The 27998-nt window shown below is 51.0% G+C and overlaps 1 protein-coding gene across 1 annotated transcript in view; it reads right to left on the reverse strand.

The window, feature by feature from the left end:
* Positions 1-27866, reverse strand: part of PDE6B (phosphodiesterase 6B) — a 32731-nt gene extending 4865 nt beyond the window's left edge. Inside the window, exons 1-16 of the mRNA XM_029932962.1 lie at positions 27384-27866; positions 22988-23140; positions 22575-22664; positions 7077-7217; positions 6913-6987; positions 5866-5930; positions 4973-5039; positions 4741-4788; positions 3846-3995; positions 3426-3569; positions 2927-2992; positions 2398-2544; positions 1169-1276; positions 718-827; positions 442-529; positions 60-160 (exon numbers count right to left, since the gene is read on the reverse strand). Of these exons, the coding sequence (XP_029788822.1) occupies positions 60-160; positions 442-529; positions 718-827; positions 1169-1276; positions 2398-2544; positions 2927-2992; positions 3426-3569; positions 3846-3995; positions 4741-4788; positions 4973-5039; positions 5866-5930; positions 6913-6987; positions 7077-7217; positions 22575-22664; positions 22988-23140; positions 27384-27851 (2021 nt within the window). The 5' untranslated portion in view covers positions 27852-27866. The remainder of the gene's footprint in view (positions 1-59; positions 161-441; positions 530-717; positions 828-1168; positions 1277-2397; positions 2545-2926; positions 2993-3425; positions 3570-3845; positions 3996-4740; positions 4789-4972; positions 5040-5865; positions 5931-6912; positions 6988-7076; positions 7218-22574; positions 22665-22987; positions 23141-27383) is intronic.
* Positions 27867-27998: the final 132 nt, after the last annotated feature.

Genomic DNA, 27998 nt, shown 5'->3' on the forward strand with positions numbered 1-27998 from the left:
CCCCCAGCCAGGCTCCTTCCCCATCTCCCTGCGGGGAGGGCAGGTGGGGCGGCACACACTTGAAGTAGAGTGCCAGGTCCGTAGCTATGATGGCGATGTCCATCAGGTGGATCACATGTTCGTGCTGCCGCCGGTTCAGGTTCTGGAAGATGTTCAGGCTCTGCAGGCAGGGGATAGGGTCGTAGATGCGATCCACCTGTCCTCTCCCACTCCCAGGAGCCATCTGTCTGTCCCGCACACTGAGCTGGCCATGGCCCTCCCCACCGTGGCCTGGGGGTTGAGCTCACCCCGCCCCGCAGTGGGTGTATTTCCAAGCCTGAGTCTAACCCATGCCATGACCCTCCTTCAGTCCCCTCGGGACACAGAGCTGGGGGAGGTACAGGGCTGCAGGCAGTGGTCAGTCCCCAGAGAGATACCCTGAGTGAGCGATGGGACACGGACCTCCTCTGAGAGCAGGAACTTCCCGAACTCCAGATGATGCCGTTCCAAAATCGAGGAGCCGTGGAGCTTGGCTAAGGGATTCTGGGATCTGTTACGGAGGTTTTACTAAAATGAAACTTCGGTCAAAAGTCCCCAGCGCAGCTGGCTGGTTGTGGCTGCTCAGCTTCCAGTACGTCCCCTGCCTGTCCCTCAGCCAGCTCTAGGCAGGCCCCTCCCTTGAGACCCCAGGGCAGATTCTCCTGCTCAGCCACCGGGGCGCCCAGGTGAGCCGCCTACTTCATCTGGTACAGGTTGTTGGTGCCACGGTGGTCGATGTCGTGGCACAGGCCAGCAGTCACCATGGCGAAGGCCTCCAGGTCTGTGTAATAGCTCTTCAGTTTGCCGGTCTGAGGAGACAGGCGCCTACAGTTCCCCAGCTCTGCCAGCCCCCTTCCCCGCCTCCCCTGCCCTGCTCCGGGGGTGGGGGCAAGCAGGATGGGGAGGGACCTGGGCCCTCCTCAGACTCGGTGCCCTGTGTCTACTTCCGGGACCGGGGGTGCACACCAGTCGGAGGGCCATCCACCTCCTCTGTGCTCTGCCCTTGAAGGCCCCCCACCTCCCATACAGAAGAACCCCCACCTCCAAGCACCTGGGGCACGGCCCTTGGAACCAGGAGGGACTTTATGACCCTGACCAGATGGGAGGGATGATAGGGAGGCGTCTGTCCTGGTCCCTGATGGTCACGCACCATGAGTAGAGTGAACATGGTCTGGGCCACATTGAAGCCATGGCGCCAGTTGTGGTAGGTGATTCTCCGATACCCTTTGCTTACAGAAAACAGAAACCGCACCAGGACCTGTGGAAAGCCAAGAGAAACACAGGCTCTGGACACTGTGAGCCCTGCTCACGGCTGATCCACACTACTGACCCCTGACAAGTTTCTTGGGTAGCAGGGGCCTTGCTTGGCACTGCAGGGTGCGTGAGAGGTGGCAGGCAGCCTGTGGGGGCCAGAGTCAAAGCTAAGAATAGCTCCAGCACTCCTGGGGCCTCCGGGGTGTCCAACCGATTGCCAAGCCCCAAATTGGGAAGGACCCCAGGCAAGGGCTATGGGATGCTTTAGAAGAAAAGGTCTGAATGGGGCAATATTTGTGGGCACTTGGCATGGGTGATGCAGAAATAAAATGGAGATCAAGGGGCAGACAGCAGCCGCGTGAATCTTTTTCTGCAGGGCGCATGTCTCTGGACAACAGAACGTGGGCCAAGGGAGCCCCTTGCTGCTTCCACTGTGACTTTTAGTGCCAGAAAATGAATCTCAAATTAAAAATTCTATTAATGATTTCTACACCTTTTTCTTTTGTGTTTTCTTTTAGTATTTAGTAAAATTTCTTTTGAAAACGTCAGCCTGTTGCTCCTATTCTCAGGGGGCATGAGGAAGGAAGGTGGAAACACGGTGGTGGCAGAAAACTACTGGAAAGCGGCAGAGCCCAGGGCAGAGCTGGGCGGGCCACCCTCCTCCCTGGGGTGACCTCTGTGGGGCTCTCTGTGTTCAGGCTGAGAGGTCTGTGCTTTCTGTACAGCTGACGGGCTCCTTCAGTTTCCTTATCTCCGCCGCACGCCAAAGCCTTGCTGTTGCCCAGCATAGGCGCTTAGTGATCAAACTGCCTGGACAAGTAATCATCAGACATTCCATCCATCTACCCATGGGTACGTCCATCTGGTGATTCACTCTAGGCATGCCTGCTGTGCGTATTCTGTAATGGACATGTGGCCAAACTTCCTCTAGGACCTCGGACCTCTGACCACATCTCTCCCACCTCTGGTGCGGTTTGGGGCTGCTGATCATGTCCAAATTCTACCTCCTACTAGATCTGGAACCCCTCAACACAACCCCCCCACCTTCGAGTGGATCTAGAGCCTTTCAGCACAACCCCAACCTCATGGAGGATCTGGGACCCCTCACCATGACCCCCCCCCCACCTCCTGAGGGATCTGGAACTTTCGGACCACGCCCAGCTCGTAGTACATCTGGATGCCGCATCTGACCAGGTCCAGCTCTGTGCACTCCAGATCAGAGAAGTGGAACTCATAGATGTCGAACTTGTTGGGCCCTGGCAGCACTTCCTTCTGTGGGAGAAATTGTGGGGCTGAGGCATTTCTCTTCCCTCCCAGGACCCTCTGTCCAGCCTCAGATGCCCCATGGTGTGTGGTGGCATCCGCCCTTCTGGTTGCTTTGGCTGTGGCTGGGCCACTCCCACACCCCCCCCCCCCACAAGGCCCCACAACAAGAACAGAGGTGTTGTCAGGGAAACAGGTGCAGACAGACACACAAAGAGCCCAAAGGCACACACATGATGCACAGACACACACACGGACCCAGGCACAGGGATACGCAGACAGCAGCAAACATCAGGAGGTGACATGCTCTGGTCTCTTAGGAGTGGGGAAGTCTCTCCCAACCCTCAGGCCCCTCCAGTCTCCACCTGAGGGGTGGGAGTCAGATTCTGACCAAGATTGCGCCCAGCTCATCCTCCTCACAGTCTGCAGGCTCCTTCCCCAGGCGCTCCCTTGTTGGCTAGGAGAGAAAACGAAGGTGTTGAGACAGAGAGAGTGCCAGCGATACCCTTCATGAGTGTGGGGCAAGGTGACAGCATTACACCCCTCATGACTATGAGACAAGGTGCCCTTTGGCACAACACAACCATTGCCTTGGGAAGCCACAGCTGGCGTCTCTAGCTTGAGAGGTAAGTGGTAGTGTGGATGGGGCACTTCACATTTCCCTGCCTCTCTGGCATTGTTCCACGCTGTCCACGTGGACAGCTGATGGGGCCCTCACACAGCAGGATCAGGAGGCCCTGGACACTGCCCACAGCTGAGGACACAGACAGGGACGGGGCGTGTGGGACTCCAGGACTGGCAGGACCCTCCGACCACAGGAGGTGCCCTAACTAGTGGGATGCGCTGCCTGCCCACTGGATGGAGAGGCCGGGGCTTGACCGGAGCGGTACCAGGACCAGCTGGATCTCGTCCTTGTCACATCTCACGTGGTAGAGAACCATGTCCTGTGCGATATCCTTGCGGTTCTCCAACTTGTTCATCTTGTCGTAGGTGTCAGTGTTCAGCACCGACCAGCCCAGGAACTGTGTGAGGGACTGCAGACAGAGCAGCAGCGTCACCACCCCGCTGGGCCATGCCCTGTGTCCTGGTGTTTGGGGTGTCACTCTGGGTCAGTGAGTTCTTCTAATGGGGCTTCTGGGGCTGGAGGGGTCCAGGAATGGGCTCGCACAGTGCTCCCTTGGCCCCTCTCTCCTTGGGCCTCATGCTGGGCCCAGTGCTAAAGCAGATGATAGGGAGGGACTCCACGTGGCTGTGTCCCATGGCATCACATGGTGTCGCCTCTGAGAGCCACACCTGAGACGGGTGTTTACCTCCATGAGGACTTCATCCTGCTCATCAAAGGGCTTCCCGTCTTTCCTGTTGTAGAATGTTGCGACCCCCACAATCTCCTCTTTTTTGTTGACGATGGGCATGGAGAGGACATTCTTGATGGTCCACCCTGAGTCGTCCAGAGGCCCTTCCTGCAGGGAGAGGCATCCGGAGATGCCTGCCACTCTGGGCCTGGCCCTGGTCTCGCTTGTCACCCAGTGAGTGTCACCTCATTTCTTCTGCCCTCAAACTATGGGGACGGGGCTGTTGTTCCTGTCTGTTCACTCCCCCCAAGCACGAGAACCTTACGTCTAGGGTTTGTGTTGTGACTTCTCCCACTAGCTAAGGATGACACTATTTGCCCACCAGGGTGGCTTCATGGTGTGAGTTCTATGGTCACACAGGGTCTCTCCCTTAGAAGCCTTCACGCCCATGTGAATCTGTGCTGCCATGCTCCTAAAGTTTCCAACAGCTGCTGAACATGGGGCCTTGCGTTCCATTCTGCTGTGCCCCACAAGCCATGCAGCTGTCCCCCACTTGCAGCCCACTGATCCTTGGCCATGAAACACGAACACTGGCCAGTTCCTGGAAGAGGCCTTGCAGACAAAGGCCAAGTCCACTGGCCCACTTGACTCTCAGCCTCCTCCAGCCAAGAGCCTGCTCCGGGCATGTGTCCTCAGAGGAGGCCCCAAGGAGCAGACTTGACAACTTCAGGCGGCCTGGCCCTGCCCCGCCACCTGCAGACCTGGGCATGGGAAGTGCATGTGGGCTGCTATTAGCTCCTGAGCTTTTGAGTTTTCTCCTTAAGGAGCAAAAACTAATTCAGTCCCTCATTTCTGAACCATGATACCTTCTTCCCTAAGTACAGCATGCTTTCTATAAAGAATGGATACATACCTGAAATTTGAACATTTCGTCAGTGGAGGCATTCATAATGTTACAGATCTGAAAGAGGGTTAGAAAAACAATTTCACCTGAGGCAGCTGAATGTACTACACGATTCTAAAAACGACTATCCAGCCTGATGAACTCCAAGTAGGCGAAGCAGGAGGCTGGGAGCTGGTAGAGGCGCACATGCTGGTGGAAAGGGCCGGGGCACCAGGTGAGGGCAGAACCTCAGCAGACTCACAAAGCCACTTTCTGCCACGTAGGTTGGAAGGCCACTGGCCAGGGCCCAGTGATCAGCTGGGGGAGTGCTGGGGGAGAGAACAGAGGGCCAGATGGTAGAGGGGTTGTTAGATGTGTGCATGTAGATTTGGGCACAGTGTGTGTGTTAATGTTTATTCCCTTGTCTGAGCTCTGGGTGGGGCGGGAAGGCTAGCAGGCTGTGGGCTCAGGGAGAGCGGGAGGAGGCCAGGGGTGAGTTTGGGGGTGTCTGTGCTGTTTTATCCCTCTTCTGCCTATGCTGAAGCCCCACGCCCTGTAGCAGCCCCCTCACCACTGGGGACCCGCACTTCAACCCAACCCCCAGAACTCAGTATCAGTCATCTATCCTGTGGCCTAGCACCTGGATCCCAGTCCCTTGGCGGGACCTGCAGGGTGGGGTCCCGACAGGCTTATGGGGTTGTAGGGTCACACCCTTCACCCCAGCCTCTCTGGCTTGGAGCCCCTCCCTGCGCTCCGCTAGCTCTGCTTCCACGGGGACGGACTATCCAGCCCCATTGGGTGTGCCCTGGGGACCCCACCTGTGTGGGTGGCAGGGTGACCCAGGATGAGACTGGAGGTCTCAAAGGCCAGTTGCTGCTGACAGGACCAGCTGGACAGCTCGCCTGAGCCTCTAAAAGTGCGCTCTGGACACACTTGGTGCCTCCTTCCACACACACCCGCTCATGCCTGCCCTACTCGCTGGCACCCTCCCTCCCCAGCCCACTTCTGCCCTGCCCTGCCCTGCAGCACAGGGAGCACCATGGTGCCTGCGAGGGGCCAAAGGCTGCTGAATCCATCGTGACAAATCCCCAAAGCCAACCCAGCGTGGGTCCGAGGGTGCTCCCGCCATGCTTCCTTCAAAGCCCTGGCACTTACGGGATGACCTTGATGTCTTCCTTGCCATGGAGGATATAGTCGATGACTTTGTAGAAGACGATTTCCTGTGAATGGACCACAGCAGTCGTGAGGGCCTCCCTGGGCCAGGCCCCATGGGGAGCTTCCCTGGGAGGTGGCAGGAGCCACCCAGGCCCCCCCCAGACACATACATGCATGTGCACACACAGCACACTGCACACCTAGAGTTATACACAACCCCCGCGAGCACACATACACACACACCCACACATGCACTTCATGCACACGCATGCAGGCCGTCACTGACACTTGCAGAACACACATTACACACTTGTCTTTATTCTGTCTGTCTCAGTCAAGCCCACACACAAACTGGGTCCCGTACCCTGTCACACACGTGCACAAGCACCCAGGCCTGTACACACACACACACACACACACACACACACACACAACTGTGGCAAGCCATGGTGACAGCCCAGCCCTGTGCAGGGACTCGTCTGTACACCTGGCACACAGCCCTGTGAGGAGGGCACAGTTAACAGGCGGGGAGACTAAAGCATGGCCAGGATGGGTGGTGTGTACCAGGCTGGACGCGCGATAAGGGCGCTGGTACCTGCCCATGCTCCCGTGCACTGTTCACACTGCTTCTGTCGTGCACACGCACACGTGCACACACGTACACATGGCCCCATTTGGGAGATGCTACGGTGACTCTAAGGGCGGGGCAGCAGAAGGACCACCCAATCACAACGGATGCCGGTTATTCCCGCCAGGCTGGCGACCCTTATCAGGAGACCAGCGCCCGTCCCGCCTGGCCCCAGAGCGTGGGCTGCAGTCGGGGTGTGGGGAGCAGCAGACAAGCACTCAGAGCCTGCCTCCCAGAGCAGGCAGGCAGCCGGCCGGCCCCAAACTGTCTCTTCCTACCTTCCCACATCCTTCCTGGAACCCTCCCTCTCCCACCCTGGGCCAAGCTGGGACAGGCCCCTTCCCACCCTGGAACGGAAGTTGGAGCCAGGGAACCCGAGGTGTGTGGGCTGGCCCTGTCCCTCCTCCACCAAGACTCACGCGGCCGTCGGGCGTGCGTGGGCCTGAGTATGGCTGGGCTTCTCCCATCAACACGGGCCACACGTCAAAGAATTCCTGAGCAGGGAAGAGAAGGAAGAGACAGTGAGTCAGCACCGGAGCAGGACAAGCCTGGCCAGGAGGCCCGTGGAGCTGCGGGGCCGTACCTTCTCCTTGGTCATGTCCAGGAGGCCCACCGAGTAGCGGTCACAGTTTAGATAGGCCCGCACAGTGTAGAAGGCCTTGTGGAATTGCCTCTCGATGTCTGTCAGCTCCTCAAACACCTTGTTAGCCGACCACAGCAGCACCTGGGGGGCACACTGGTGAGCCCGTGGCACCTCCCTCCATCGGTGCAACCACGGCAGCACCTGGGTGTGAACTGTCATACCAAACATACTCATGCACACATGCATCTGACCACAGAGCCCCAGAGGGACACTGGTTGATGGCACCTCTCCCAACAGCATCTCCACAGAGTGGCATCACCCAGGATTTCATCCAAGCACATGACTCTCTGCTCCTTGATCCAGGTGCCCTGAAACCTACTGGTAGGTAAAGCCTCCAAGCTTAGGCTGCATCATTGCCTCTCATGGTCTGGTGCTGGCCTTGGGCTGGGTCTGTGAGTGAAAGAGCGACGGCATCAAAACCCACAGGTAAAGCTTTGACTAACTTGCCTTCCCTTATCAGCTTTGAGAGTGACAGTTCATTGACACGTTCCATGAGGCCCTGGCCAGACCCTTCCCAGGACATCAACCCCCCAAATGAACCCCAGGCTGCTGTCCAGAGTCACTGACCAGGCTCAGATGAACCCCATGGGGCTCTCCTCTCACCTTCCTGGGCTGAATTTCTCTATTTCCTCAGCCACTTCCCAAAGGCAGGTGCTTCCAGGCCACACTACCCACCACCCTGCATGTCTTCTGGCTTGCACAGAGTGTCGCCAAGGCTTCCTGCCACCATGCTCCTTCCCTCCTGCCAGCCCCTCTCACCCTTTACTGTCACAGGCTGGAACGGGCTTCAGAGACCCCACTTGCCCTGAAGTCCTCTCACCAGGAGGTAGCTTAACCCTGACACTGACCTGGACATTCTGCACTGGTACGCAAGGCTCATGGAGACCTGATCCCATCCACCACTCTCCATTGGTGGATGAGGCTTACCTGGTGGCCTGGCCCCACCCCCTCTCTGCCCATCCCTCTCCGAGGCATTCCCAAATGCCCTCAGGACTCACTGTGACGGACCACAGGGCTGTTGCACAAGCTCCGTCCTCTGCTGTCACAGCACTCACTCCAGGCCTTCCTCATCTTTGAGTCTCAGCCTAAAGTCATCTTTGGAGGCCTGTCCTGAACCCCCGCCAAGCCTGATCCCTAACAACACTCCATTTTGTCCTGGCTTCATACAGGTGCAGGTCCACCGTCTCCCTACTCCACCACAAGCTCCCTGAGGCTGGAAAGCATAGCTGGTTCATGGCTAGCACAGCACCTCGCACCCAAGCGCCTTGGAGCCTGTGTGTTTGTTGATTGCATCGAAGGCTGTGCATGTTGAAGCTCTAAGACAGACTGTCTGAGTCGCAGGTCCCTTAGCCAGCTGCTCCCTCGACTTCTGCACATGTGTGGCAGGGGAGGACAGGCCTCTGCTCACCCATGCCCACTGTACGGTGTCTCCTTCACCTTTGAGTTGCTAGCTTAGCAGCCTAGTCCCGCGTGGCTAATGGCTTGGACAAAGAACTCTTCATCCTTTCCCCCCACACCTGGGTGCTTATCTGCTTCCCCTCAGCTCTGTGACCTCAGGAGGGTTGGCTAACTTCCAGACCTCAGTCTCCCCTCCTGTGGGATGGGGATAACAATGTTTTCCCCCGGGATACTGGGAGGAAGGATGACGGAACAGGAGTCGGGTTCTGAGAAGAGTGCCTGGCTGTCAGGAGCCCTGTGTCTAAGAGTGTGCACCTGAGTGTGCTAGCCACCTGTGTGTCTATCCACGGGTACTCGTTGAGCTCCCCGTGTCCAAAGCCGTGGCTAGGACCAGAACACACATCAGAGATGTAAGAATCGGGGGAGTCAGGCTGGGGGAAGGCCTGGTGCTCAGAGAGGTCGGGTCAGCTGCCCCAAGCCCTGCTGGGAGGGCTGTATGCCTGAGCCGCACATCCAAGGTTTGGGTCACCTGAGTACTTTGGTCCCCAAAGCCTATCTTCCTCCTGGGATAGTGCCTCACGGTACAACATCTAAGGGAGACCCTGCTCAACGCCCACCCCGTCCCACCCCACTCCTGGCAGGGCGCCTCCAGTCAGACCAGGGGCCAGTAGCCACGTGCCCTGAAGCAGGTTCCTTTATGGCCCTGAGGAAATAGGGGTTTATTGGGCTAAACAACACATCCAAGTGGTCTGAAGTCAGGCATCTTGGCTCGCAGAGGGCCTCTGCCCTTCCCTTCTCTCCTTGTTTCCTTTTTTAGCTTTCTGAGTTGAGTCTGGCACATTCAGTAAGCGAGCGAGTTAGAACACAGCTGGATGGATTTTTATGTCAGCACACACCTGTGTAGTCAGAATTTAGAGTATTATAGTTCCTGGTCACCATACCACCCTCTCTGTCCTTGCAACAGCTCGTGTGACCTCTGGCCCTGGAGTGTTCTGGAACTTCATCTAGGTGTCTTCACACAGCCCCTGTTGTGAGTCTCCCTGGGGTGCTCTTCCTGAACCCCCAGGGTCTGGGCCTCCTGGATGCCCTCTGCCACTGCCTCCATCCCAACCTGGGGCCGTCTGGGACTGCCTCTGCTCCTCCGGTCCCAGGACAGCCCCCCTTGCCCTGACCTCAGACCCAGGAGAGCTCCGGCCCCTGCAGGCCAGCACCCTCTGGATGTCTGCTGGAGATTTGCAGGCCAGGACCTCAGGGAGTGAACTTAAGGGCCAGCAGTTGGGCCTTAGACTTTCATGAGAAGTTAGAAACCCAGATTCTTAAGTGAAATTTTGACTTTAAAATATAGGAAACTTGTTGAATCACACTAGCTCCCCATGTGGCTCAGGACGTGTCCCCCTTCCAGGCTGCAGCTCACATCTTGTCTTCTGGACCTCGGCTCCTCCCCAGGGAGTGGCCATCACTTGTTGACCTCAAGCCTGTGCCTCTGTCATCATGTTATGTGCCGCCACATGTTATGTGACCCCAATACCAGGTGATCGAGTGACCAAGAGCCAGGATCAGCCGGGGGCTGCAGTGTTGCCCTTTATAGATTTGTGCTCCAAACTCAGAAACCTGGGGGTGATGGTTAGGAGCCACCTGGTGACTTTGGGAACAAGGGGCTCCGATTGCATTTGGGGACAGACAACACAGAGCAAATTCTCTCTGGGAATGGAGAGGCTGGTCTTGCGAGGCCCAACCTGGCACTCATACTCCAGGAGGGAGGTGTCAGGATGCCTGAAGGGTGGGGGGCAGACAGGAAAGATGACCCAGTGAGCTCTGGTCAGCCTTGGCTTCCAGGGCTCTTATTGAGTGGTAAGCTTTTGAGAACTAGTTGTTCAATCTTTAGGAATTTTGAGGCCCAATAGGTGAACATAGCCATTACTAAAATAAATGATGTAAACTTAAAAAATAAGAAAAGTACATTAAAACAAATGTACAAATGTGCAACTTTATTACTTCTTTGTTATTTCACTATAGTTCACTATTACCCATGCTCCTGAGGTTATTTATGGTAGAAAGATGATCTATACTATGGCGCATCTCTTCCCAACCATCTCTATGGTTTTCTGAAATTGTCTTGTCCTGGCAGGGGGAGTGCATGTTCTCTGGTCTTCTCAGTCAGGCCATAGGCACACAGGCAGCCTAGAAGGTGGAGAGGCCAGAGTCCTCACCAACAGAGTAACCTGGACTGCTGGGGAGTGGGAATCACTCAGCTAACACTGATCAGTTAGCTTGATGTGGTAGATCAGGGGGAATCCCATCATCCCTGGCCAAGTCCAATGTTTACCTGGTTGGTTCTGTTGCCTCTCACTAAAGTGGCCTAGGTGTTTTCAGGAAGGGACTGCTGGGAGGCCCTGAGTGGGGTCTGCAGGGAGGGTGGTCAAGGTTGAGTAGTTCTTGACTTGGGGATGGAGGCAAGTCTGAGGGGCCAGAGCCCAGGTGGGGGTTGCTAGGACCCTGGAGAGCTGCTAAGGTTTGAGGAGGGAGGGGACACACTCTTCCATGAGATCTGCTTTAATTCCCAAACACCCACTCTCCTACAGCACAAGGGGATAGAAAGCAAGGGACAGGCATCAGGCTTAGCGGCAAGCAGTGTGGGTGCCAGGCTTCAGTCACTCTAGAGTTTTCTCTCCAAAAGGGACTGTGAGGTAGAGCCCTGTGCTTTGTACAGATTAATTAGGGTTCTTAAAAAATGTTGTTCAAAAAAAAAAATCAAAACATAAAAAAAACAACAAAAAAAATGTTGTTCATAGTATGAGGTGTCATCAACAGCTTTCTACTAGGACTAGGTGATGTCTGAGTGGAAAATCAAAGCACCCAAATGAGGCATGAATCCATTGTTGAAACCCACAGTAGAGCTCTGACTTAAAGCACATCTGTACATGCATGTGGTCTGAGGAGATGGAAACAATGCGCTTCCAGATAGTCCATATTTCCTAAGCACTGGCAATTCATTCGCCGGACTGATACTTATTGCTGGTTTAGGTCTAGAATAACTGGGCTACAGAACAGACAAAAATCCCTGAGTCTTAGAATTCACTTCTAAGTGGGGGCAGGGGGTGTTAGAACACGAACAGAATAAATAGCCTTATGGCTTGTTGCAAGATGAGTAGACAGAGGGAATATAGGAGGCAGAGTTGGGTAGGGAATGTGGGGGCTCAACTGGGGGTGCTCAGGGCAGGGGCAATCTCTCTGCAGATGAGCCACAGGGTGTGTAGAAACAGTGTTCCTTGCAGAGGGACCTGCAGGTGTAAAGGCCCCTGTTGGGCGACTCTGGATGGGGTGGAGCAGGGGTGGGAAGAGCCAGAAGGAGGGGGAGGGAAGTTCAGGGGAGCCCCTGAGGTCATCCAGTGACATGACCTAAGTTTTCAAAGTGTGGCTCTGACTGCTGAGTGGGAGTGGACTGACAAGGTGCAGAAGGAGAAGGACCCTGAGATGTGTCCATGACAGTGGCAGACAGGGCCCTGATTTGTGTTTATAAAGGGGGGCAGTCCAGCAGGGGCAGCTGGAGAGGGTGGTAGGGGCTCAGGACATGACAGGCAGAGAATTAAAAACCTGGTTTTCCTTGAGATGTAACTCTCCTGGAGGGAACTGTGTCCCCCTTCCTCTGAGCTATACCCAGTGGGGGAAAGTGTGTATGCTGGGATAGAGCCAAGAAAATGCTCCCAGACTTGCCTTCCCAAGGCCCACACCTGGGAAGTAGGGGGTTGGATTTGAATCTTCACCTGAGGTCATTGTTTGGGAGTGGCTGATGTTAATAATTGGGGAAATGTCCCCACAACACTTAAGAAAAGGGGTTTGACCAAGAGGAAGTTGCATTATCCACTCCTGGGAGAAGGGGAGACCACAAAGCAACAGCAGAATGAGAGCCACTCAGGACACCAGCTGCAAAGGAGGTGGGCTTAGACCCTACTAGGGAAGAAAGATACACAGAAAGAGTGTTTGAAGAAACAATGGCTGGACACCCTTTGAATTGGAAGAAATACATGGATATTAATATCTAAGAAGCTCAACAAACTCTAAGTAAAATGAACTAAAAACACCCACACCAAGACACATTATAATCAAATTGTTGAAAGCTAAGACAAAGAGAATCTTGAAAATGGTGAGAGAAAAGTGACTTATCACATACAAGGGATCCTCAGTAAGGTTGTCTGAAGATTTCTCATCAGAAATTTTGGAGGTCTGAAGACAATGGGTAAATATATTCACAGTGCTAAAGGAAAAAAAAGAAACCCTGTCAACTAAGAATCCTATATCTGGCAAAACTGTCCTTCACAATTGAGAGAGAAATTAAGACATTCCCAGGTAAACAGAACAGAGGACATTTGTTGCCACTAGATCTGCCCTGTAAGAAATATTAAATGGAGTCTTGAAGGTGAAATGAAAGGGCACAAGACAGATACTCAGAGCTGTACGAAGAAATAAAGATTTCCATAAAGGTAAATACATGGATAATTGTAAAATGTAGCACTGTTATAACAGTGAAAGCTAAAAAATATCTTTGAAATAAATAAGACATAAACAAATAGAAAGAACTGCCTTAGTCATGAATTGGAAGAGTTATTATTGTTACAATATCAATACCTCCTAAAGTGACCTACAGACTCTGTGGAGAGCTGCCAGAAAGAGCTGCCAGGGGAAGAGATGTGTGCCCTTACCTAAGATCAGCCACCTGCAGGGCTGGACAGTGTTATCACTCCCAGCTCAAGGCCAGAGACAGCTTGGCTGGGCTTTCTTATTGGCTCCTCAGACGCTGTGCTAAAACTGCAGCTTTTGTTTTTTCTTTACCCTAGCCCCTTCACGTGACCCTGTTTCTTAGCAACTGACCTGTGCTTTCTGCTCTTTATAAGATGCTTGTGTTTTTCTCAATAAACTGAAGCTTGATCAGAAACTTTGTCTTGCCTCCATTCTCTGTGTCCCCTGCCCCCCAATTCTCACTCCCTCCCTCAGGACCTGTGTTGACGGACCTGCAGGCCGGGTCAAGACTCAATGTAATCTCTACAAAATCTGAATACATGCTTTTGCAGAAATTAAAAAAATTCCTAAAATTCTTATCTCAAGGAATCTCAAGGGACCCTGACTAGCCAATCTTGACAAAGAAGAACAAACAGGACTCATACTTCTTGAACTCAAAACTTACTACAAACTTTCCTTAATGCTGGCATAAAGACATGCATATAGATCAATGGAATAGAATAGAGTCCAAAAATAAACCCTTGCATAAATGGTCAAATGATTTTCAACAAAGGTGCCAGGATCATTCAATGGAGAAAACATAGTCCTTGAACAAATGGTGCTGGGAAAACTGGATATCCCTGTGCAGAAGAATTAAGTTGGATCCTTACCTCACATTATTTGCAAAAATTAACAAAAAAGGGATCAAGTCCCTAAACACAAGACCTAAAGCTATAAAACTCTTAAAAGAAAATGTAGGGAAAAAGCTTCATGACATTGGTTTTGGCAGTGATCTCTCAGATAGGGCAGCAAAGAGCATAGACAACAAAAGAAAAAAATAGGCTACTTAGACTTTCTGAAAATTAAAAGTTTTTGTGCATCAATGGTTAAAAAGGCAACTTTCAAAATGGGAGAAAATATTTGCAAATCACATATCTCATAAGGGGTGAATATATAGAATATGAAGAGAAGCCCTAAAATTCAACAGCATAAGAAAAACTAACCAGATTCAAAAATGGGCAAAAGACTTGAACAGATCTGCCAAGGAAGACACACAGACTTCCAATATACATGTGAAAGGGTGATCGATAACTACTAATCATTAGGGGAATGCAAACCAGAACTACAATGAAGTGCCTCTTCATGCCCATTAGTATGACTACTATAAAAAACACACAGAAAATAACAAGTATTGGTGAGGATGTGGAGATATTGGAACCCCATGCATTGCTGGTGAAAATAGACAATGGTGCAGCCATTGAGGAAAACAGTATGGTGATTCCTCAAAAAACTAAAAATAGAATAACCATATCAACCAGAAATTCCACTTCTGGGTATGTAATAAAAAGAACTGAAAGCAAGGTCTCAAAGACATGTTTGTGCACCCATATTCATAACAGTGTTATTCACAATAGTTAAAGTGTGGAAGCAACCCAAGTGTCCATTGATGGACAAAAGGATAGCAAAATGTGGTATATCCAGACAATGGAATATTATTCATCCTTAAAAAGAAAGAAATTTGGATACTCCCTACAACATGGATGAACCTTGAAGGCTTTATGTTAAACGAAATAAGTGGGTCACAAAAAGACAAACACTGTGTGATTCCACTTATATAAGGCACTTAGCGTAGTCAGAATCATAGAGATAGAAAGTAGAGTGATAGGTGCCAGGTGTTGGGGACAAGGGGGCTGGGGGGTTAGTATTTAGTGAGGATAGAGTTTCAATTTGGAAATGTGTAAGGAGTTCTGGATATGGATGGTGATAATGGTGATAATGAACAATATAAATCTAATTAAACCACTGAACTGTAGACTTAAAAATGGTTAAGATAGTAAGTTTTATATTGTGTGTCTTTTAGCACAATAAAAATAATTAGAAAAATAAGCAAAGAGAGGGAGAAACATATACTATGCTAACACTAATCAAAAGAAAGCTGGAGTAGCTATATCAGTGGTAGACAAAGCAGAGTTCAGAAGAAGGAAAATTATCAGGGGCAAAAAGGGACATTACATAATGGTATAGAGGTTATTTGTCCAAGAAGATAACATCTTCAATGTGCATGCATCTAACAACAGAGCAGAAAATTACATGAAACAAAAACTGATAGAACTTGAGAGAGCAACAGATAAACCCACTAGGTGGCAACTTCTGTGCTCTTCTTTCAGTAATTGATAGATCTGGGAGGCAGAAAATCAGTAGGGGTTCTCTAAAAAGCACTGCAGATAACGGACATCAACAGACCACCCCACCCAACAGCAGTAGAAAGTAGGTACTTCCAAGGTCACAGGGAGCGTTCACCAACACAGACCATGTTCTGGGCCATAAAAATCCATCTTAACAAATGTGAAAGAATAAAAATTATAAGAAGTAATATATTATCATACCACAGCACAATTAAATGAAGGATCAGAAGTTGAACATAAAATAGCTGGAAAATTCCAAAATATATATGAAACAAAAAACTTTTCTAAATAATACATGGGTCAAAGGAGAAGTATCCAGAGAAATTTATAAAGAGTTTGAACTCAATGAAAACAAAAATACAGCTTATTAAAATTTGTGGGATGCAGTGAAAGTGGTGCTTAGAGGGATGTTTACAATATCAAATGCATGTATTAGAAGAGAAGCAAGATCCAGAATCAATACTCTAACTTTAGGAAACTGGAAAAGGAAAACAAATTAAACCTAAGCAGGAGAAAAAATAATACATAAATAATAAACATTAAGAACAACACTATGCCCCAAAATGAGACAACTTAGGTAAAATGATTTTTTTAATTCTTTGAAAGATACAAACTACCAACACCCACATAAGGTGGAATAGAATTGTATGTATTTTTAAAATTTTAGGTTTATTTATTAATTTTGAGAGAGAGAGAGAGAGAGAGAGAGAGAGAGAGCTAGCAAACAGGGGAGAGGCAGAGAGGGAGGAATAGAGAAGATACCAAGTAGGCTACGCACTGTCAGCACAGAACCTAATATGGGGCTCGAACTCACAAACTGTGAGATCATGACCTGAGCTGAACCAAGAGTTGGATGCTTAACTGACTGAGCCACCCAGGCATCCCTAGAACTGCATATATTAAAGATATGAGAAAAATAATTAATAATCTTCCAAAACAAATGCATCAGTCCTTGATGACTTCATTGATGAATTCTACCAAACATAGGGAAGAAGTTATGTCAAACCATGAGAACCATGAGATCATGACCTGAGACAAAATCAAGAGTCAGTTGCTTAACCAACTGAGCCACCCAGTGCCCCTAGTTGCAAAAATTCATAATAAAATATCAACAAAATCAATCCAGTAATGTGTAAAAATATACTTCATGACTAAGTGGTATTTTTCCCAGGTATACAAGGCTGTTTCAATATTTGAAAATAAATTAATATAATCTACCACATTAACAGGCTAAAGAAGAAAAAAATAACACAATCATATCAATTGATGGAGAAAAAGTATTTGACAAAAATCCAACACTCATTCAAATAAAAACTCTATACAAACTAGAAATAGAGGGGAGCTTCCCTAGCTAGATGAAAATTCTCCAAAAACCTTTAGCAAGCATCAAACTTAATGTGAGAAAGTGGATGTTTCCCCCTAATATTGGGAGTAAAGAAAGGATGTCCTCTCTCACCACTCATATTAAACATTGTGCTGGAAGTCCTAGCAAGTGCGATAAGACAAGAAAAGGAAATGCAATGCATATAGATTGGGAACGGAGGAATAAAATTGTCTTTGTTTGCAGATGATGTGATTGTCTATGTGAAAATACCAAGGAGTCAATTTAAAAAAACCTTCCTGGATCTAATAAGAGATTGTTTTAAGGTCACAGGATATAAGGTTAATATGCAAAAGTCAGTCACCTTTCTTTATATCTGCAATAAATAATTGGAATTTGAAATTAAGAACACAGTATCACTGAAAACTTATTTCATTTTTATGTTAATATCAGCGATACTGTACAAAGTAACAAAATATATATGGGATCTATATGCAAAAACTACAGAATTCTAAAGAAACCAAAGAAGATCTAAAGAAATGGAGAGATATTCTCTGTTCATCAACTGGAAGACACATTACTGTTGCCACTTCTTCCCAACTTGATGTACAGATTAAATGCAGTCCCGATTAAAATACCAGCATGTATCCACAAATACTTTGTGGATATAGACAAACTGATTTTAAAGTTTAAATGGAAAGGCCCCTCCCCCCACCCATGGAATAGCCAGTATACTACTGCAGAAAAAACAAGTTGGAGAATTGATATTTCTGATTTCAAGACTGTAAAACTCTAATGATGAAGACAGGATCAGTACTATGGTATTGGTGAAAACATAGACACATAGATCAATAAAACAGAATAGAGAACCCAGAAATAGACTCAGAGAACTGCAGTTAGATGAAGAAACAGAGGAGAAAAGACAGTTTTTGTGCAATTTGGCATCCATAGGCAAACAAGTGTGTTTAGACCCAGACCTGACACTTTTCACAAAGATTAACTCATAGGCCTAACTATAAAACAAAAACTGTAGGGGCACCAGGGTGGCTCAGTCATGACTTTGGCTGTTAAGCTTCTGACTTTGGCTCACATCATGATCTCACAGTTTGTGGGTCCAAGCCCTGCCTAGAGCCTGGTTTGGATTCTGTGTCCTCTTTCTCCCTCTCTCTCTGCCCCTCAAACTCATGCTCTCTCTCTCTCTCAAAAAATAAATAAATATGGAAAGAAATTAAAACAAAACTATAGAACTCCTAACAGATGACATAGAAGAAAAAAATATGGGTGACCTTGAGTTTGGGGATGAGGTGATTTTTTTTAAGTTTTTAGTTTAATTCCAGTTAGTTAACAACAGTGCTTTGTTAAATCAGGTGTACAGTATAGTGATTCGGCCGTATCATACATCACCTGGTGCTCATCACCACAAGTGCACTCTTGAATCCCCATCACCCATTTCCCCCATCCCCCACCCACTTCCCCTCCGGTAACCTTCAGTGCGTTCTCTATAGTCTGAGGTCTGTTTCTTGCTTTGCCTTTCTCTTTCTCTCTCTCTCTCTTTTCCCCTTTGCTTGTTTGTTTTGTTTCTTAAATTACACATATGACTAAAATCATATGATATGATTTGTCTTTCTCTGACTGACTTATTTAGCTTAGCATGATGTAGTCTAGCTCCATCCATGTTGTTACAAATGCCAAGATTTCATTCTCTTTTATGGCTGAGAAATATTCCAATATACATATACATATACATGTACATGCCTTGTTTTCTTTATCCATTCATGTATTGATAGACATAATGATGAGTTTTGAGATACAACACCTAACTACAATTCATGAAGGAAAAATTGGTAAGTTGGACTTTGTTAAAATTTAAAACTTCTGTTTTTCCAAATACAGTGTTAAGAGAATGAGGAGGCAAGCTATATCCTTGGAGAAAATATTTGCAAAACACATATCTGATAAAGGACTTGTAACCAAAATTTCCCAAAACTTTAAAAATGAAACAATAAAAAAAAACCCAGAAAACTAATTTAAAAATGGGTAAAGATCTGAACAGACATTTCTCCAAAGAATAAGGTACAGATGACAAAGAAGTTTATGAAAAGATGCTGGACGGCATTCATCATTAAGGAATTGTAGATTAAGACTAAAATGAGGCACACCTATCAGGATGGCTGAAATCCTCGTAACTGACGATCCCGAAAACTGATGACAGGATTCCCATTTATTGTTTTTAGGGATGCAAAATAGCACAGTTCTTTTTGGCAGTGTCTCACAAAGTTAAGAACAATTAAAGGCACCTGGGTGGCTTAGTTAGTTAAGTGGCTGATTTCGACTCAGGTCATGATCTCACGTTTCATGAGTTTGAGTCCTGACTCTGGCCCTGTACTGACAGCTCGGAGCCTGGAGCCTGCTTGGGATTCTGTGTCTCCCTCTCTGTCCCTCCCTCACTCTCACTCTCTCTCTCTCTCTCTCTCTCTCTCTCTCTCTCTCTCTCTCTCTCTCAAAAATAAACAAAGAAATGAACATTGAAAACGTTTTTTAAAAAAGTTAAATACAACTATATCGTGTTATTCAGCAGTTTCGCTCCTTGGTATATATTCAACTGAATTGAAAACTTACATTCACACAAAAACCTGCACACAAATGTTTTAACAATTTTATTCATAATTGCTCCAAACTGGAAGCAATCAAGATGTCTTTCCATAGGTGAAAGTGACACATTCAGACAATGGAATGTTACTCAGCACTAAAAAGAAATGAGCTATCAAGCCATAAAAAGACATGGAGGAATCATAAATTAAAAAAAATTAATGTTTATTTATTTTTTGAGAGAGAGGGTACAAGCAGGGCAGGGGCAGAGAGAGAGGGACAGAGGATCCAAATTGGGCTCTGCGCTGGCAGCAGTGAGCCCGATGTGGGGCTCAAACTCATTAACTGCAGTATTATGACAAGAGCTGAAGCTGGATGCTCAACTGACTGAGCCACCCAGGTGCCCTTAAAATTTTTTTTAACATTTACTTATTTGTTTTGAGAGAGAGAGAGAGGGAGAGAGAGAGAGAGAGAGAGAGAGAGAGAGAGAGAGAGAGAGAGAGAGAATGTGAGAGAGAGAGTGAGTGGGGGGGGGGGGGAGAGAAGGAGACACACAGAATTGGAAGCAGGCTCCAGGCTCTGAGCTGGGAGCATGGAGCCCCACATAGAGCTCAAACTCAAAATCCATGAGATTATGGCCTGAGCTGAAGTTAGATGCTTAACCAACTGAGCCACCCAGGCTCCCTGAGACATGGAGTAACTTAAATGCATTTTACTAAGGGAAAGAAGCCAGTCTTACAAGCTACACACTGCATGGTTCTAACTGTATGACATTCTGGAAAAGACTAAACTGTGGATTGGTGGTTGCAGGGGTTCCATGGAGTTGGGGGTAGAGAGGTGAACGGGTGTAACATGGGATTTTTAGGGCAGTGAAATTATTTTTATGATATTGTAATAGTTTATAACTGTCATGATGCATTTGTTAAGACCTATAGAGATTTACAGGACAAAGAAGGAAGCTTAATGTGGGTCAATGAACATTTAGCAGGTTGGGGGAATTCCATGAAATAATGCAGACTCTGACAAGAGAATCAAACTTTAACACTTGTAACCACCTCACTGAAGGGGAAAGAGAAAAGGTGCTGATGGAAGTATTTTTGGAAATGAGCAGAGTCTTGTAAGACTAAAGGCAAAAGAAGCGGAACACAAACACTGTCCTCTTCTGGGTAAAGTCATCTCCCATGGGTTAACGATTATGCTCTTGCTGCGCACATACACTAGAACTGAACAACTAAGCAAACAAGTGGTGGACGACAGAAGCCAGGGGTCTCACTGTTGGAGTGGAAACCTGCACAGCAGCCAAAGGAAGAGGCCAGAAGACCCTGGTGGTGACAGGTTACATTGTAGACACCAGCAGGAACTCAATTTAACTTAATATGGATTCATGGTTACATGTAGAGATATTTGTAGATGTGCGTATGCACAGAAGAGTATGCACACATGGACTTCCTGACTCTGCCAGCTGACAGGACCTTGAAGCTGACACCCCGGTAGCAATGAGCACATGCAGTGCCCAGATCTTTGTTTCTCAGCCCATTCCCCAATAGAAGTAACCAGGGCTCCTTGAGGAATTGCTGATTCCAGGGCTGGACAGGACATATACAAATGATCCTGGAGCATCAGATAGTAAGTGGGGTACAACCCCTCCCCAACCAAGAAACCTGCTCATCCTCCAACCCGATAAACAAAACACCCCAGAATAATGGGGTCAGTGGGTTGGGTCAGATGACACAGGAGACACTGCGAGGCTCCCAGTGGCTCCAGTCAGAAAAAGACTGAACAACAAAATCAGTAAAGTTGACTAGGGTTATAATCAAAATACCTTGGAACTCATGACTCCAAACTGATGTAAACATATGATTGTATAAATTAATAAATGGGCAAGGAGAGACATACCTCCAGTGCAGAGCCCTGTTCCTACGGTGTGGGGCTCACAGCCGCTTCCCTCCAAAGGGCACAGTCAACCTGGTGGCCTTTCTAGATGCCAGTCTCTGTATCATGTCAGCCTCGCAGCCCCTTAGCCATTCCCCAGCCAGCCCTATGCCCTGTCTGATCAGCCCCCAACTGGGCAATTATGTCCTTCAAGGCCTCAGGCCACGGTTTTCCCTCTGCCCAGGGTGCCCTCTTGACCTCTCCCGAGGGTCCTCCCACCACCCCTCCTGCACAGCCGTGCTGGAGCACCAGGATGGCCAGCCTCGTTCTCCTGGACTTCGGCCCTAGATTCTTGTGACCATAGCCTTTGGGAGGTGTCTCTGTCAGAGGCTTGCTTCTTCTCCATGTGTAGGGCTGGCCTATGGCCAGAAGATCCTCAGGGGATCCCAGACCTCCTGCCTAGGCTGCTCCTTCTGTAGCTCATGGGTCAGGAAGAGGCCCCCAAACGGCTTTTCTGGGATAAATGCAGGAGCCTCTCATCATTTTAAACAAGTTTGCAGCAGGCGCCCAGGACCTGCTCAGCATCTGCAGGCAGAACAGACGGTGGGGACGGCCTGGAGTGCCCAGCTCATCCCCAACATCCTCTGAGGCTCAGCCGGAAGGCCACATCTACACGGCCTTTCCAGCCCACGATCCAGTGACGGGAGCTGCATTTTTGTCCTCTTCCTGGCCCACTTACTGTCTTCCAGGGCTCCAGTGGGGCCCAGCCCTGAGCCAGGAGGACACAGAGGGAGCCCACCTCATGAGCCCGTGAACTCTGCACCTATTCCTGAAACATGAGGCCCTGCCTTGCTTCCATCAGGCCCCACACTCTCTTCGTTGGGGGGAAGCAGATTCCAGCCCTGGAAGCAAGAACTGTCCCGTGCAGCGTGGGGTTGACCCACCAGGGGACTCGGCCAGTGGGTGACAGAACCTCTGTTCCTGCGGTTCTTTTGTCTTTCACCCCCGCTCCTGCAATAGAGCGTTTGAGAAGCTTCTAAGGAGTGCCTGCAGCATTCCAGGTACTCACAGCCACCTCGATTGGGGTGAGTCAGGCTGGGCAGATGGGATGAGAGACCCCACCTCTTTGGGGTCCCAGCTGCCCAACAGCCCCCTGACGCCACTCACTGCAGTGGGCACACTCTCAACATCACACTGACCACAAAAGCCATAGGACTCTCCCTGGAACCTGTCCAGGTGGAACACAACATTGACTCTGTCCAGAGAGACTGGCACAGGGACCTGGGCAGACTTGGGCATCTCAGAGGGCTGGGAGGCTGGGGTGGGATGGCCCAGACTGGGTGCACGCAGAGGTACCTGGCCGCGGCGTGTCTCACAGTTGTGAAGGTAGCTCAAGTGGTAGATCTTCAAGTTTAATGTGCCAAAATTCAGGTACTTCAGGAAAACCTGAAACAGGAATTATAACAACAGGAGGTTAAAGCCCTAGTTTTCAGAAGGTGCCCAGGTGTGCAAGGGTGCATAGATGCCCAGCCGCCTGGAGCAGGGCGCGTACGTGCCCGGATCTGAGCACACACAGGCCCACACACGTGAAGACACACACAGATGTGCAGGAGAGACACATACATAAGCTCTCGGAGCTAAGCAGAGGAGAGGTATACACACAGACGCCGAGAGAACACGCGTGCACCCCGCCAGGCACAGGACAGACCTGGGGACAGGGGTGGCCGCACACGGAGGCGTGCACGCCCGGAAGGGCCCCCAACACTCACATCTTCATCTTCACTTGTGAAGCATGGGCCGTCAAGCTTGTTCACCGCCATGACGACAGCCACGACATCTTTGCCATTCATGATGGGCGTGGCCAGGATGTTCTTTGTCACATAATCGGTCAGCTCATCAGCAAAAGAGCTGAAGTGGGGACACTGGGCAGCAAGAGGGGAGAAAAGAGTGATTGTCAGTCTGTGGACCTAGAGCCCCGGCTCACCCTGATCCTGGGGGCGGGGGGCAAGGTTAAGCTCCCCCGCGTCCACTGCCCAGGCCAGTGCTGAGACCCAGGTGCTAGCCTCAGGAGCCCAGGCAGCACAAGAAGACATGGTTCCTGGGCTGTCCTTGTGGCTCTGGCTTGGCTCAGTCCCGATCCCCCCATTTGGAGCCAGTTACCCCAGCTCTCGCTCACAGACTCTGCTGAGTCTTCACAAGCTTGGATGTGTCAGGCCCAGGTCCTTTTGCACCTGCTGTTATCCGTTAAGCAGGCCTCCTGGGTACCTCTGGATTCTGTCCCATCTGCCCGTCCCTCCCCAAGTCCCTCCTAGATCAGGCTGCCCTCTCCTCCCTTCACCTCCCCTTGGGCCAGCCCCCACATGCTACTTCCCAAAGGTGCATTGGCCGAATGAAGGGTGAGTGCGAGTCAGGGCAGAGGGTCCCCTGGGAGTCTCCTGGAGTCGTGCTCCAGCCAGCATGTGCTCCATAGGGTCTGTTGCCCTTGTGATGAGGCATTTGTCCATGTCCAGCCCCCAGGGCAGGTCCTGCTAGTTTTAGAGGTGCTTCTCTGCGTCTCTGCTTGATTGGGAACTGATTGATGGGCTTTCCATAGGGAACAAGTGAGCTTAGCTTTGTTTTGACTCAGGTGACTGAGTGTTACCAGGATGAGGTCCCCCGAGGTGACGGGGACACTGTCCTTCAGAGTAACTCCAGCTCCGCCCTCATACTTGCTGGGTGCTGATATTTATTTACATGAGGCCCAAGTGACCAGATACAGAACTGCAGCGGATGGCTCAGAGTTGGACTACTTGGGTTGGGGCCCGGACTTGCCACGTGTCACCTCTAGCAAGGATGGGACAGCCCTGGGCCCCCCTTCACTGGTCAGCCTGGGTTGGGTGAGGCAATCCCCGTAAACACTCCCTATGTTTTGTTATTATTACTTGTTAAAAGCTCTTTTGGGTTTACCCGGACTGTTGGTCCTGTGACAAACATGGGTGACTGACCCCACGTGACTTCCCGTGCCTTCTCTGTGGCTTCACCCTCACATGGCCCAAGGATGCTGTGTCCACTCCCAGACTCCCTTGCACGGGCAGCTGGGCCACAGTTCAGGCCAGTGGGAGACCAGATGGGAGGAGGGCAGCCCGTGTTCCAATGAAGAGGTGCGCGTGTCTGGCCCCAGCTCTTCTCAGGTCCTCTCCTGCCTGTTGACTGGAGAAGGAGCTGTCACATGCAGCCGCAGGGGGAAATCCAGACTCAGCTCTGGAGGCGGCAGCAGTGCTGAGCAGTGGCGCCGGTGTTCCATGACACGGAGGGACCTGTCTCAACGCCACACCCCAAGCTGAGCACAGGCAGGAGCTTGGGGCCCCTTTCACGTTCCCATCTTTGGTGTTTGTGCTCTCTGGTTACCTTCCTGGCTTCTGCTGCTCTGGGGCTCTGCCTTCCTGACCACACAGCTTGGTCTCCTGGCAGGCCCTCGCTCTGTGCCAGACTTTCCGTACTGTCCTTCAGCTGTGATCCCCTCTTCCGACTTGGGGTCCTTTCAGTTCCCCCTGCTCCCGGTGCCTCGCACTGTACCAGACACCCCCTTCTGCTTGGGCCACACTGGGACCTTCACCCGGTCACCTGTGGCTGAAGCCTCTCACTGTCTCTGCAGGCAGCTCATCAGCTTCCAGAGCACCCTAGGGTCAAAGTGCAGGGACCCTCAGGAAGGTTGAGAGTAGGTTCTGGCCAAGAGCTGTGTTGTTTGAGCAGAGTCACCCAAGTCTGGGCTCACCTGCGTTCCACATCCTTGTACCCTGTGCCCATTCAGCTTCCCTGCCTGCATCTTCTTCTCCGCTGTCTCCATGTCAATGCCCCCACCCTGGTTTCTCTGCTGAATCAGATCCGACCTCATTCAGAGCCCCTACTACCTTGTGGGCAAGGGGTGATGCTCAGGCTCCCAGGAGCCCTAAAACCAGACCTTCCTGTAGCCAGAGTGTTAGAGTAGGAGCAACCCCAGGGCCATCACATCCTAAACCTCATTCCTGAAACATCGGCCCTCTCGTGCCCCCATTCCAGGTGTTGGAGCCCACCCATCGCCCACGGAGCAGAACTTGGTGTCCTCTTGGCACCTCCCTCCCCTCAGCCTCAGTAGGTCTAGGGGTCCTATGACTCCTCTAAAGTGCCTCCAACTCTGTCTGCATTGTCCAGACCCTCTTCATTGCTCATCTACAGCATCTACCCACGTGCTGGCATATCTGTGTTCCGCATGGCCGGCTTGGTGCTGCCGCCCTCCTCCCTCTTCACAGTTGGGCTGGCTCCTAGACCTTCCCCACAAAGCCATGCCCCTAATGCCTTCGACCCCACAATGGGTGGCTGCCACAGCTGGGGTCTGCATGTCTTGGCAATACGCAGGACCCTCGTGGACTTTTTCCGGGCCCACAGCTCTTTGGAGAAGAATCAGAGACCATCCCAGAGCCATGTCCCTTCTGCCTAGCTGCCTCGCCATGAACCCTCGGGGGTCTTCGGAGATGCAGAGTGGTGGTGGGGTGATGTTGCAGCCCTGCGGTGTCCTTTAGCTACCACACAGTGGCTGTCCTTGCTGCCCGCAGGGCTCCGTGCCCCCAGGCGCTCACTGCTCCCCAGAACCAACCTGCATGCTTCTGTTGCCCTGTGAGGGGGTGCTGGGGCCTCAGATGGAGCAAGGCTCTCTGCCTCAATAGCCCATCTGAAGACAACACACATCTGGGAGCCTGACCCTTGCAGTGTTTAGGGCTTCAGGACACGCTTAATGGAAATGTGTTTTTGGCTGATGTTGACTCTGGTCTCAGTTCTACCACATTTGAGATCAACAAGACCCAGCACAGCCCTGAAGATTGAGGCCAATGCTGTGCCCCCGGCCCACTGCGGGGGACTAGGGTAGGCCGTCCTCATGGAGGTGGAGGGTTCTCAAGAAGCCAGGGCCCCTAGCACGGAGAAGGCACAGGGCCCAGGGTAGCCATGCCGCCTGAGCCAGACCTTCACACAACACAGGCGTGGGAGGCCAGCCGGAAGACAGGTCCCTGGGGGCTAAGAGGCCCACCCCAGACTCAAGATGGGAGGGGACAAGATATAGAGACAGAAGGGGCAGAGAAAGTCGCTCAGTGCAGGTTCCCTGCACCTCTCCCCACTGCTGAATTCCTTTATTTTCCTGTTAATTCAGTTTCCTGATATTCTGATGCTTGGGTGACCCATTTCTTAAATGGGAATGGAGATGAAGCTAAGCCCAGAGATTACTATATTCAGGTCGCTGGACCTGGGGTTGCTTAGAGCAGATAAGTTTAAGAGGATTGCCACCATTTCCTTCCCCGGGAACCTGGGCCGGGGGACCTGCATGTGTCTGTTCGTCTCTAGGGACTAGGGGACAGCAGCTGTTCTGAGAGAAGCCCATTCCAGTGGGCAATCCCCTCTAGATTCCTTCACTGAAAGTGGCAGAGGCTGACCCAGCTCAGGGCTCCTGTGCCCCCTCTCAGAGATGAGAAGGGACAAGAGGGCAGAAGACAGTGGCTGCCATTCTGCCCCCGGGGCCTCTTCCTGCTCCTTCTTGGAGTTCCTCATCCCCATGCCCACACTGGAGGCCCTTGCCCCTCACACATGCCCAACAGGTACCTCCTTCCCCCCAGTGCCACCCACCCTGGTCTCCACCCTAAGATTCCTGTCCTCCTGATGTGCTAGCCCCACACCCACCCTCCCTGTCACCTGACAAGAGCCTGGCCTCCTGCTTCTCAGCTCCATGCACTGCTTCCTATCCTTCTTGCCCCGCCTGGACCAGCCCCTGGTCTCCCTGCTGCTTCTCCTGAACCCCCAAACTTCCCTGTGCCAGCAAGCAGCAAGATCTCCCACGGGGTTGTGAGTTTAAGGCTCCAGGGTCCACTGGCCTTCCCTTTCTGGGCCTTCACACAGGCCCCTGCTCTGACTCCTTCCTCCCCTAGCTCCTGTGCAGAGACCTATGGGTCAGGGAGGCAGCAGGGTCAGCCCAGGCCGCCCTCCCAGCCACCTCGAGGCTGCCTTCCTTCTTCTCTGTGAGCTCTGGACCACCCCACTGCTCCCACTGGCCCAGGCCGCCTTCCTAAAAACGAAGGACCCCACATGGCCTGCCGGCTGACACACTCCGAGGGACTGGTAGGGGCGCCTCGCCGATGCTACCAGCGGTGGCCCGGAACCCACCTCCGTCACATCCTTGATGTTCACCATCTTCTTGGTCTGAGCCACATGACCCACCACCCCAATGTCCAGTGGGAAGACGATCTCAGAGTCGGGGGGCACCAGGCAGTCCTCCAGGATGCTGTTGGGCTGCACGCTGAAGAGGCGCGTGGCGAGCTCAGCCACGCCGTTGCGCTGGCGGTACATGAAGAGGCTGCAGCGGTCGGCATGCAGGATAGTGCAGAGGCGTTGGAGGATCTTGAAGACCACCCGCTCCATGTTCACGCTCTCCTGCATGTCCTGCACCAGCTCAAACAGGGCCGCGCTCTCCTCCACCTGGCACAGCTCGCGGAAACTGGCACAGTCCACCGGCTGTCCATCCTCACAGGCACCAGCCACGTTCTCGGGGCTCAGCTTCTTCCCAAAGTACTGGTCCGCGAAGCTGGGGTTCTGGTCAAGGAACTGTTGTACGTGCTCCTCGCTGAGGCTCATGGTGTCCACAGCCCGTCCTGGAGTCGCGGCCAGTCCCCAGGCACGCACAGTCTCCCAGCAAACACTGTTGTCAGCAAAGCCTTTCTTAGTGACGATTACAGAGTCCTGGGAGGACACCGGCTGACTCACTCACACTCGCTCCCCTTG

Source organism: Suricata suricatta, chromosome 1, assembly GCF_006229205.1.
Source record: "Suricata suricatta isolate VVHF042 chromosome 1, meerkat_22Aug2017_6uvM2_HiC, whole genome shotgun sequence".
NCBI lineage: Eukaryota > Metazoa > Chordata > Mammalia > Carnivora > Herpestidae > Suricata > Suricata suricatta.